General features: G+C 44.7%; 1 protein-coding gene across 6 annotated transcripts in view; it reads left to right on the forward strand.

Moving 5' to 3' along the window:
* Positions 1-12492, forward strand: part of GIGYF2 (GRB10 interacting GYF protein 2) — a 270607-nt gene that overhangs the window by 176936 nt on the left and 81179 nt on the right. For all 6 annotated transcript variants that reach the window (XM_073581241.1, XM_073581243.1, XM_073581238.1 and 3 more), the window contains 3 exons: positions 1134-1241; positions 1356-1456; positions 8842-8942. In XM_073581241.1, the coding sequence (XP_073437342.1) occupies positions 1134-1241; positions 1356-1456; positions 8842-8942 (310 nt within the window). The remainder of the gene's footprint in view (positions 1-1133; positions 1242-1355; positions 1457-8841; positions 8943-12492) is intronic.

A 12492-nucleotide genomic window follows, 5' to 3' on the forward strand; every position in this document is an offset into this window, starting at 1 on the left:
TCGTCCTTAGTGCTCTTCAAAAGGCGCCGTTCGAGCCTATCCAGGACATTCCTTTATCCCTTCTCTCATGGAAGGTAACCTTCTTGATTGCCATTACATCCATCAGAAGAGTTTCTGAGTTGGCGGCCTTGTCATGTCGTTCCTTCACTTCTTCCGAAGGTGGTGTCCTCTTTCCACATCAATGAGGATATCGTTCTCCCATCTTTGTGTCCTGCTCCTTCTCACCCTCTTGAGAAGTCTCTCCACAAACTAGACGTAGTTAGAGCCTTGCGTGTCTATCTCGCCAGAACCTCTTCTTTTCGTCAGTCCGATTTTTTGCTGGTCATCTCTGAAGGTCGCCGGAAAGGTCTTCCGGCTTCCAAATCCACGATCGCTCGCTGGATTCGTTCTACCATTCTGGAAGCTTACCGACTTCAGGAAAAACGGCCCCCTCCGGGAGTGAGAGCTCACTCCACCCGGGCTGTGGCGGCTTCGTGGGCCTTTCGTCACCAGGCTTCAGATTTACAAATTTGCAAGGCTGCGACCTGGTCGTCCTTGCACACCTTTGTGAGGTTCTACAGGGTTCATACCCAGGCCTCGTCTGATGCAGTTGTTGGTAGGAAGGTTCTGCAGGCGGCGGTGGCACACCGACCGACCTAAGCCTTTCCTACTCTTTCGTTCCTTATTGCTGTTCCCGCCCTTGGGACTGCTTTGGAACGTCCCATGGTAATCTGTGTCCCCCAATAAGGCGATAAAGAAAGATGGATTTTTGGTTCTTACCGTAAAATCTCTTTCTTGGAGCCTTCATTGGGGGACACAGCACCCGCCCTGTTTAAGTTGTACCGTGTTGGGTCTTTGAAACCCTTGTTGGGTTAGTACATATGTTTAGAGTTTTCTCGTTGCTTCTCCTACTGCTTTCTCACCAACTGAGGTGCTTGGTGCCTGTCGGTGGGTGTATACTGCCGGGGAGGAGCTAATTTTCTTGTTTTGCATAGTGTCAGCTTCCTAGCAGCAGCAGCAGCATACACCCATGGTAATCTGTGTCCCCCAATGAAGGCTCCAAGAAAGAGATTTTACGGTAAGAACCAAAAATCCATCTTTTTTTTTCTTATTATCATTATTGATATTAATAATTGCTTATATTTCCTTTGTAGACAGCAATATGCCCAAGTCATGGCGCAGCAGCAGAAAGCCGCACTTTCGTCACAGCAGCAACAACAGCTGGCTCTTCTACTGCAGCAGTTTCAGACTCTAAAAATGAGGTAACCTCCCATCCGATGTCTGCTGACCTAGCAGCCAGCCTCTGATGCCAGCCTAACGTTCACATGCATGACTGTTTTCTAGCGATGTGATTAATGAGTTTTTCCTTATGACAGGATATCGGAGCAACCTGTTATACCGACGTTACCAAGGACTATACCCGTGCCAGATAATAAGCCGTTGTGGGAACTGCAAACAGCTGCCCCTCCACCCACAAGTAGGTGTACTGCCCATGGTCATCATGAAAATGCCGATGGTTTATGTATCACACGTACAGTCAAATATCTGCAGAGGTATTCTGTGCCTGTGCTAAAATATAGAGATGGAGAGAGACATGTATAGTTATAATATATTTATAGGGAAGAGTGAATATTAATTTCTCTTTAGCAACGGGGACAGGCTTTAACAGCAGGAGCCGGCTTCTGCTTCCTGTCACCCGCTGCTGCTCCGCTGGCATCGGGAGCCCTCATAGCAGCTGCCCACTGCCTGGGGCCCCTGGGCAGTGGGGTCACTAGGCAGCTGCTGGCCAGTATGCCATCTGGTGTGAGTGCCTGGGCCCACCGGTGAATTCTCCGGTTGGGCCAGTTCAACCCTGCAGTCACCACTCCTCCTTGTTCCCTGCGCTGCTCCATGCTCTGCTCCATGCTCTGCTCCAGGCTCTGCGCTGGTCTCATGGGCTCCACTGCCGGTACAGCATGGCACACAATGAAGTGATGTCATTGCCCACCTTTTGAGTCACAAGTAGTGGGGGAGTGATGGGAGAGGGAGCATCAGCTGACGCTCTCTCCCCCATCACTGCTTTCAACTGTATCGGCGTCTGATGCCGATAAGTTGAATGAGCAATGGGGGGGTGGGCCATATAGTGGCAGTCTGCTACCTCTGAAGAATTAAAGGGCCCGTGGCCAAAAAACGGGCAAAGTGGCTGAGGGTTGCACCATAATATGGCCCGTGAGCCGGACGTTCCCCACCCCTAATTTAGTCGCTCCTAATCAACTCGTTACCTGCATTAAAGACAGCTGTCTTACATAGTCACCTTTATGAAAGACTCCTGTCCACAGACTCAATCAGTCAGACTCTTGCCTCTACAACATGGGCAAGACCAAAGAGCTTTATAAGGATGTCAGGGACAAGATCATACACCTGCAAAAAGCTGGAATGGGCTACAAAACCACAAGTAAGATGCTGGGTGAGAAGGAGACAACTGTTGGTGTAATAGTAAGAAAATGGAAGAAATTCAAAATGACTGTCAATCGACATCGATCTTGGGCACCATGCAGAATCTCACCTCATGTGGGGTATCCTTGATCTTGAGGAAGGTGAGTGAGAGATCAGCCTAAAACTACATCGGGTGAACTTATTAACGATCTCAAGGCAGCTGGTACCACAGTCACCAAGAACGCCATTGGTAACACATTACACCGTAAAAGTTTAGAATCCTGCAGTGCCAGCAAGGTCCCCTGCTCAAGAAGGCACATGTGCAGACCCATCTGAAATTTGCCAGTTAACACTTGGATGATTCTGTGAGTGATTGGGAGAGGGTGCTGTGGTCAGATGAGGCAAAAATTGAGCTCTTTGACTTTAGCTCAACTCACCATGTTTTGATGAAGAGAAATGCTTCCTATGACCCAAAGAACACATCCCCACTGTCAAGCATGAAGGTGGAAACATTATGTTTTGGGGGTGTTTCTCTGCTATGGGCACAGGACTACTTCACCGCATCAGTGGGGGAATAGATGGAGCCATGTACTGTAAAATCCTGAGTGACAACCTCTTTCCCTCTGCCAGGACGTTAAAAATGGGTTGTGGCTCGGTCTTCCACCAAGATAATGACCCAAAACATATAGCCAAGGCAACATGGTCATGGAGAGGCCTAGCCAGTCTCCAGACCTCAATCCCATAGAAAACGTATGGAGGGAGTTGAAGCTCCGAGTTGCCAAGCGACAGCCTCAAAATCTTAATGATTTAGAGATGATATGCAAAGAGTAGTGGAGCAAAATTCCTGCTGACGTGCGCAAACCTGATCATCCGCTACAAAAAGCGTCTGACTGCTGTGCTTGCCAACAAAGCTTTTGCCACCAAGTATTCTTTCGAAACGCGTGATGCCTGTGGTTTTTACTGAAGAAGTTATGTACTTCGAAACGCGTTGAAATAAACCACCACTTTACTGTACCATACTGGGATATACGTCTCCATTCTGTCAGCTGCGTGGAATATTGTCCACTAACTCCCTCTACAGTCTGATGGTCGCTTGCTGACCCGGGGATCCACTGCGGCTGATTTTCTACAGTATATTATATGCGTCTTTAACGGACTGAACAGGTGAGTTTAATCTGAGTGCTAAACTAACTGTATTTCTCAGATAAAACTCTATTTGCGCTGATCTCTCTTACAGTTTCTTGGTTATCTTAATTTGCTGAAATCCAGTCCCCACCATTCATCACTGTTGCTTGTAGGCAGTCATTATTGTACCACTCTCCAGCACTTTAGCAAACATGCTACCTTCCGTTACAGAAAAATCTTTTGCATTTTGGGTCATCAGTCCGGAGCACCTCTAGCCATTTTTTTTGCACCCCAGTTCCTATGTTTTCTTGCAAAGTTGAGTCACTTTGCATTGTCATGACAAAGATACAGCTTTGTGGCAGCTTTTATTCCAATAAAAACTACTTCTGCACAGTAGATTGGTGCTTAGGTACCAATGGTTGTCAGTTCTGAGTTGATGGCACAGCTGGACATCTTCCGATTTCAAAGGAAAATAAGCATGATTGTGTTTTTAATTTGTTGCACTAAATTTTTTCCCGTTTCTTAGTGCTTCTTCAAAGGGTTTAAATACCCCATGTAGAAACTCGTCTTGTTTCTAGTTGCTGTGCTCGGTCTTGACATGGTGAATGACCTTTGACATGAACGGTCTCACCCTTGTTCCAGAGTTTGTCATTATCACTTGTTTGGTATAATTGGTTACTCATACAGCTATCTATAATCCTACTTACTAGCCACAGTCTTTATCTGTTGTTGGTGTCGCTCCAGTCGGTCTTCTGCAGTGTTTGGTGGCAGAGAGCTTGTGATCATTACCTCTGACTACCAGTCAGTCAGAAGTTTTGTTCACACGATGGCAGTGCAGGATCGGAGCTGCGTGGAGAACAACTGAAGATGGTGGCTAGTGAGTGCAACAGTAGGGTCAGAACTTAAATTAATACAAAAACAAGTTAGTGGTGTTCTAAAAAACTTTGTAGATAAAAAAAATATTTTTTTAAGTCATTTTCTCATACCAATATCTTATTATTTATCCATTTTTATTTGTGGCACACACAATCCTTTGATCATTTTTTTATTGGATTATTTTTTTGGTGGAAGTGTGGTATATGATTTTTTTGTTTTTTCTTGTTTTTCGTCTTAAGTATTTTTTATGTTTTGATAGATCATGATTTTATGGATATGGTAATACCAAATGTTGCTTTGTTTTCTTTTTAAGCCTGTGAAGGGGTCAATTTTAAACTTTAATTTTTTCTGTGACTTTATTTTTTAACCTCCATAGAGGACTTGGACGTGTGATTACTTGATCACTTATACTATGGCAGTTCCTGAACCTTCTTGTTACAGGCACACACCCTGTTTGTGGTGTACAGTAACCACTGTGTGCATGAAGGGGTTAATATATTTACACTAACATCTATTGAGTGATTCAGGCAAGTTGCTTTACCTCATATGCTGTGATTGGTAGTAAGCAGGGTCAGACTGGCCTGGTGTGCAATTTTAGGGGCATTCGCCCTTAAAAACGTAGGCAGAGTATGTGCAGGGGCGCGAGAACGCAGGCAACGTCCATTGCCTGAACTGCCGCGTTGCACGTCATGGTAAACGCTGACGATTGTGCATCTGACGTCGCCTGATTATGATATAACCCTCATGTGCTGCCTGCGACTGGTGTACTCATGTCAGCCACCAGCCGAGCCTATGCTAGGTCGGCGCCCATTTTATCACGAGCATGCCAGATCTATAAGAAGAGTACGCCACGTGGCGCCAGGAGCGCAGGCCGGTAAGTGGATTTTTTTTTTTTTTTTTTTTCACCTGTGGATGCAGGATGGTATGGAAGCCAGGATGAATGTATGAGGGGCCAGGACAAGCTATTTATGGGCACCAAGGAGGATATATGTGGCGGGACAAGATGGATATGTGGAGGGGTGTCACGATGCACATATGGAGTCCAGGATGGATATATCGGGGGGGCGGGGGGTGCAGGATGCACATATGGTGGGGGGGGGCAAGGGACATGGGAGGTGCGAAGGGACAGGCTGGACAAAGGACATGGGGGTGTAGAGAGGGGAGGGGCAGGCTGTGCGTGTTATTTATTAAAGGGGGCCAGGATGAGGGACTACTGTTTGGGGGCCAGAATGAGGTACATTCATTATTAGTGCATGGTGTCAATTTGGGATCGTAATTACTGTAGGGTTCAATTGGGGACATTATTACTGTAATATAATTAGCTTTTTATGGAACTGTTTTCCAAGGGGGGAATAAAAGAGGGGGTCCTGTTACTGTGCAGGGTGGCAATACATCGCTTTATTTCTTCATCTGACATAGTGTAGAGGTCGGGGAGAAAGTGGGAATGTGTTCTAGAAGCGATCAGCTATTAATGACTGTGTTATTTTCTGCAGAGACGAGTCCTGAATGGAAGAAGTGTTGGCGGTTTGTGCCAGATGAAGAAGAAAAGCAAAGATAAAGGACTTCACTTAGATTAGTCACTGGTGAGTCAGTGTATTACATGTGTATACGCACACTATATACTATAGCTTCTGTGTATTATGTCAGTGGTAAACATTGTATTACTAGTTCACTGACACAATATGCAGAGCTCCTATGTTTAACGTCACTGGTGATCACTGCATTACCTGTGCATTTACAGTATATACTGTATACAGTGCTCTTGTGTATAATGTCACTAGTGGTAATATGTGTTGCTAGAATTTTTGTTTACATTCATGATCAGTATTGTAGTATTCTGTTACTATGGGGTGGTAATTTGTGGTCTGGTCACAGTGTGGCTTTATTTGTCCCTTGTATGTGGTATTATTCAGTCACTATGTGGTAGTAATATGTGGTCTGGTCATGGTGTGGTAGTGTTCCTTGTATGTGGTATTATTCGGTCACCATGGTGACAATGTGAGATCTGGCCATGGTGTGATAGTATTTCTCTTTTGTACAGTATATGGTGTTATTTGGATAATATGTGGTGGAACATGTAGTCCAGTCATGGTGTGGTGGTGTTTGTCCGTTGTATGTGGTATTATTCGGTCACTATGTGGTGGAAATATATGGTCTGTCATGGTATGGCAGGATTTGTCCCTTGTATCTGGTATTATTTGGTCACTATGTGGTCTGGTCATGGTTTGATAGTATTTTTCCTTTGTACAGTATATGATATTATTTGGACAATATGTGGTGGAATATGTAGTCCAATCATGGTGTGGCGATGTTTGTCCCTTGTATGTGCTATTATTTGGTCACTATGTGGTGGAAATATGTGGTCTGGTCATGGTGTTGCGATATTTGTCCCTAGTATGTGGTATAACTTGGTCGCTATATGCTGGAAATATGTGGTCTGGTCATGGTGTGGTGGTATTTCTACCTTGTATGTGGTATTATTGGTCTTGGTATAATAGATTGTGTTGTGTATGGCGGTAATTTGTGTTCTTCAAGTATTAATTAGGAGAAGACTTAATTTCCAATAGAGATTAAATAATTGGAACACTGCAGCAGAGATGCACTTAAGGGCATGTCACACTAAGAGATATCGCTAGCAATATCGCTATAACTAGTGACGTTATAGCGATATTGCTAGCGATATCGCTGTGTGTGATACTTACCTACAACCCGCTCCCCCGCTGGTTATCGCTGATCGCGCAAGAACAGGCTGGACTATTTCTCGTCGTCAGCTTCCTACAGCGCTTCCTGCTGTGACGACGAGCGACGCGTTGAGCCGGGCGGGAGGACGCAGGATCGCCTGGTGTGACAGGTAAGTAGCGTCATATCGCTGGTCGGGATCGCTGGTACATCGCTAAGTGTGACAGTACCCTTACAGGGATTCTCCGGTGAAAAAAGTAATCCTCTCTTCACAGTATAAGTGATAACGTATTGATTGGTGGGGGTCTGACTGCTGGGATCCAATCTCCAGCATGTGGAGCTTTTATCCCCATTAGACTGGATTAGCATGTGCAACTTAACCACTGATCCATTCATTCTCTCAGTGCCTGGGAGCGCTGCTCTTTTTTTTGTGGAAGCCCCAAAGAGAATGAATGGTGCTGCAGTCAGACATCCAACCTGCCGCTCCATTTTAAAATGGGGTGTGTCCTGTCAGGAATAAAACTTTTTAATCCTTCCAATGTTCAGACCTAAACAATAAGTTATCATCTATCCTGTGGCGCCCATGGATCTGGTGTGTTTAACAAGAGAACCTCTTTAATGCAATCTTCTGTAAATGTAGATCCCAGTTATTGGGGCGCACAGTAGACGTGCAGGAGCCGCCTGTGTTTAGCAGTTGATGCTTCACTTAAACTGGGATAACATATATCTGCAGGGTGATTCCCCTAGAGTCAATTCCCCCTGTGGGCCCCAGACACCTGAGTCTGTCCCTGATAGTAAGACTGACAAAGTGGTTGTCCGGCCTTAGGTTACAAGTCTGCAGTCATTCTATGTGACTGCAAACGTCAGAATCCACACATAACAGACACTGCGCGCTATGAGGATTCTCTGGGGGCGATTGGCATGTGACAGCAAGTATGTAATTTGCATACATGCGGTGACGTGCCGACTAGATGTGCGCAGGCTTGTGTGAGGTTGGACACGTCTAGTCAGAATGTGTCCGAAAGTATGCAAATAGCAGCATATTTGCAGTCACGTGACCTCCCGCTCCCAGCACTAGAGAATCCTCATAGCGCACCGTGAGGGTTCATAAGCCCGCAGTCACTGCAGAATTGTACTCCATGGCCGGACAAAACCTTTAGTTATAATTTATGCTTTTTAAATAACTTACATTCTCTCCAGCTCAACCAAATTAATCTAACATATAGGGAAGTACATAACGGGGCTATCTGGAACCTTACAAAAATCTGAAAAAGTACCGAAGCACTAATAAGCAGGTAATTCCAGTTACCTGCCTGTTGTGCATGGCTCCATACTTCCCCGGTACAGAGTGGTCATAGACCACTGCCGCCATGAATTCAGAATCCTCCGCTGATGTCATGTCTACAGAGTGTAGGCTTCTATTCTGACCCGCGCTGTTGACGTTGCGGGATATCCCAGCTCATTCTGATTGACAGCCGAATCTCCGCTGCCTAACTTGGGGAGCAGGCTGTCAATCAGAATGACCTCTGAAGTCCCATTGCATCAGCACAGGCAGTGGAATCCCCGGCAGGAGTGTATGTGACTACTCTGTGGGGGAAGAATGGCGCCATGCACAACAGGCAGGAAAGATGCATACCTACCTGTCAGTGCTTAGATACATTTTTTGATTTTTGCAAAGTCCCAGATACCCCCTTTAAGTAGCACTCTTCACAATACCTTTATGTTGTCGATACGTATCCATTCATAAGTGCCTGCTTTTTCTTACAGTGTGGGAAGGCAGCAGTGTGTGGGACCTGCCTGTAGAGTCGGCATCTCAGGGAACATGCAGAGATCAGCTGGAACAGCTGGAGAAGGCGAAAGCAGCCAAGGTATTTGAGCCAACTCAATTCTTTATAATAACTTGCAATTTGGCAATGTGATGGTGTAAATTATGAAGTGGTATAATTATTTTCTTCTATATACTTTCCCATAAGTTAAAATTTGTATGACTCTGCTCAGATCTAGTATTTTGTATAGGCATATATTGATATATAATAGCTGTGTGTTTTTTTGTTGTTGCTTGTTAAAAGTGTTCCCTTGCACAGAAAAGCTTGGGGTGGGAGATATTCCAACGTATACCAGACCAGCGTATTGACTAAAGGGTGTATAGGGGGACTCTGTTTATGTTCAGTGTGTGTGCCGGGAGCTTTCTTGTCACATATCCTAAATGTAAAGTAAAAACGAAATGTGTAAAGACCCCAACTAAAAGGCAAGTTGGCAAAAGCTCTGAAGTTCATTATTTGGTTGTGGTATTTGACTACGTCCTATTTTAGTTGGAAGGAGAATAATTAATAACCTCAGAATGGCTGCTACTTCTTTGCCTAGTGAATGTTGTAATATCAATCAAGTAAAATTTAACCTGTTACAAGATTTTTGCTGGCTTCTGAGAGCAGTGTTGCATCACCCAGGACTGCTTGCTGCAGTTTTAATGAAATCAGTTTTTTACCTGCTGCAGATTTAACAGTTCTTTGTATATTGAGCTCTGTATTACACTGCCCACACCACTGATTGGCAGCTTTCTGCTTATGCAGAGTGTACACAGAAAGCAGACATTCAGTGATGGGTCTAGGTTATACAGAGCCGATGAATATGGAGCAAGTTTACCAGTCCTCCAGTGATAATCTCAGGCTGATAAAACATTGATTTGATCACAACTACATTATTATTATTATTATTATTATTATTATTATTATTATGCATTTATATAGCGCCATTTATTCCATGGCGCTTCACATGTGAAAAGGGGAAATATAGACAAGTATAATAAACATGTGTAAGACAAGGGACACACAAGTACATAAGGAGAGGGGACCCTGCCCGCGAGGGCTCACAGTCCACAGGGATGGGTGAGGATACAGTAAGAGAGGGTAGAGCAGGTCGTGTGGTGGTTCAGAAGACCGAGGATCATTGCAGGCTGTAGGCTTGTCGGAACACGTGGGTCTTCAGGTTCTTCTTGAAGGTTTCCGTTGATGGTGAGAGTCTGATGTGTTGTGGCAGAGAGTTCCAGAGTATGGGGGAAGCACGGGAGAAGTCTTGTATGCGGTTGTGGGAAGAAGAGATAAGGGGGGAGTAGAGAAGGAGATCTTGAGATGATCGAAGGTTGCGTGCGGGTAAGTACCTAGAGACCATGTCACAGATGTATGGAGGAGACAGGTTGTGGATGGCTTTATATGTCATGGTTAGGGTTTTGAATTGGAGCCTCTGGGCAATAGGAAGCCAGTGAAGGGCCTGGCATAGGGGGGAGGCTGGGGAATAGCGGGGAGACAAGTGGATTAGTCGGGCAGCAGAGTCTAGGATGGACTGGAGCGGAGCCAGAGTGCTAGAGGGGAGGCCAGAGAGTAGGAGGTTACAGTAGTCGAGGCGGGAGATAAGAGCATGCACTAGTGTTTTTGTGGTTTCGTGGTTGAGGAATGAGCGGATCCAGGAAATATTTTTGAGTTTGAGACGGCAGGAGGAGGTAAGGGCTTGGATATCGCAGAGTCAAGGATCACCCCAAGGCACCGAGCGTGCGGGACTGGGGAAAGAAAGCAGCCATTGACATTGATGGATAGGTCTAGTGGAGCGGTAGAGTGAGATGGGGGAAAGATGATGAATTCTGTTTTGTCCATGTTCAGTTTGAGAAAGCGAGCAGAGAAGGCGGCTGAGATAGCAGATAGGCATTGTGGGATTTCAGTCAGTAAGGAGGCGAGGTTGGGTCCAGACAGGTACACTGTGTTCCAAATTATTATGCAAAAAATATTTCCTCATATTTTCTCTAAATTACCTATATGAATTGCAGTCATTGTTATTTTCCAGTCCTCTAATATTCTAGTATAATTGCAATGTTTTTGAACAAACTGCCTATGAAAACAATATATTTTTAAAAATAAGAAACACTCAAAATGCATGTTCCAAATTATTATGCACAGCAGAGTTTTCAACCTTTTTATTTTTATTTTGAACAAAAAAATGGTCAATTGTGAAATTATAAGCATTATCAGCTTATTACAAAATGAAATCAAACAATTTTTAAGTCAAAACTTTATTCTAGGTGATGTTACATTTGCACATAGGACCCCTTGTTCGAAAGAAGCTTCTAAACTCTCTCGTCCATTGAATTTGTCAGTTTTTGGATGGTTTGTGCTTCAATTGTTTTGCATGTGGACAGAATACCCTCCCAGAGCTGTTGCTTAGATGTGAACTGCCTCCCGACATCATAGACACTACTTTTGATGATGCTCCAGAGGTTCTCAATGGGGTTGAGGTCAGGGGAAGATGGTGGCCACACCATAAGTTTGTCCTCTTTTATGCCCATAGCAGCCAGAGATGCAGATGTGTTATTTGCAGCATGAGACGGTGCATTATCATGCATGAAAATGATCTTGCTGCGGAAAGCACGGTTCTTCCTCTTGAACCATGGCAGGAAGTGCTGTTTTAGAAACTCCACATAGATTATGGAGTTCATCTTTACCCCTTCAGGGATCCTAAAGGGGCCGACAATCTCTCTCCCCATGATTCCAGCCCAAAACATTACTCCACCTCCTCCTTGTTGGCGCCTTAGCCGTGTTTTCATGGGGTGTCCATCAACCAGCCATCCTCCACTCCATCCATCTGGACCATCGAGCGTTGCACGGCACTCATCGGTGAACAAAACAGTTTGTAAGTCAGTCTTCATGTATCGTTAGGTCCACTGGAGCCGTTTCTGCTTGTGTGCAGTGGATAGAGGTGGTTGACAGGATGGCTTACGCACAGCTGCAAACCTCTGAAGGACCCTGCATCTTGTTGTTTGGGGACGTTGGAGGCACCAGCAGCTTCAAAAACTTGTCTGCTGCTATGACAAGGCATTTTTGCAGATGCTCTTTTAACCTGACACAGTTTCCTGGTGGAAAGAGTCCTCAATTTTTCCTTATCAGCACGCACACGTGTGTGCTGGGAATCAGCTACATACTTCTTGATTGTGCGATGATCACGATGAAGTGTCTTGGCAATGTTGATTGTAGTCATGCCTTGACCTAAATACTCCACAATTTGTTGCTTCTCAGCAGCCGACACATCCTTTTTCTTTCCCATTTTGGCAAAAAATGTAGGCTGCTTAATAATGTGGAACAGCCTTCTTAAGTAGTCTTGCCTTTATTTGGACACACCTGCCAAACTAATTTGCACAGGTATCTGCAATTGCTCTCAGTGATATAAAGAGCCCTGACATACATCACCATCAATGAGTTTAAATGACAAACAAAAAAATTCTAACCTTATCACTCCTAAACTCTTTTTGCATAATAATTTGGAACACAGTTTAGATCTGCATGTCATCGGCATAGAGGTGATACTGCAAACCATAGGATTCTATGAGCTGTCCCAAGCCAAAAGTGTGGATGAAGAATAGTAGGGGTCCTAGAA

This window comes from Dendrobates tinctorius, unplaced genomic scaffold (assembly GCF_039654945.1).
Source record: "Dendrobates tinctorius isolate UK_male_01 unplaced genomic scaffold, ASM3965494v1 ptg000069l, whole genome shotgun sequence".
Taxonomy (NCBI): domain Eukaryota; kingdom Metazoa; phylum Chordata; class Amphibia; order Anura; family Dendrobatidae; genus Dendrobates; species Dendrobates tinctorius.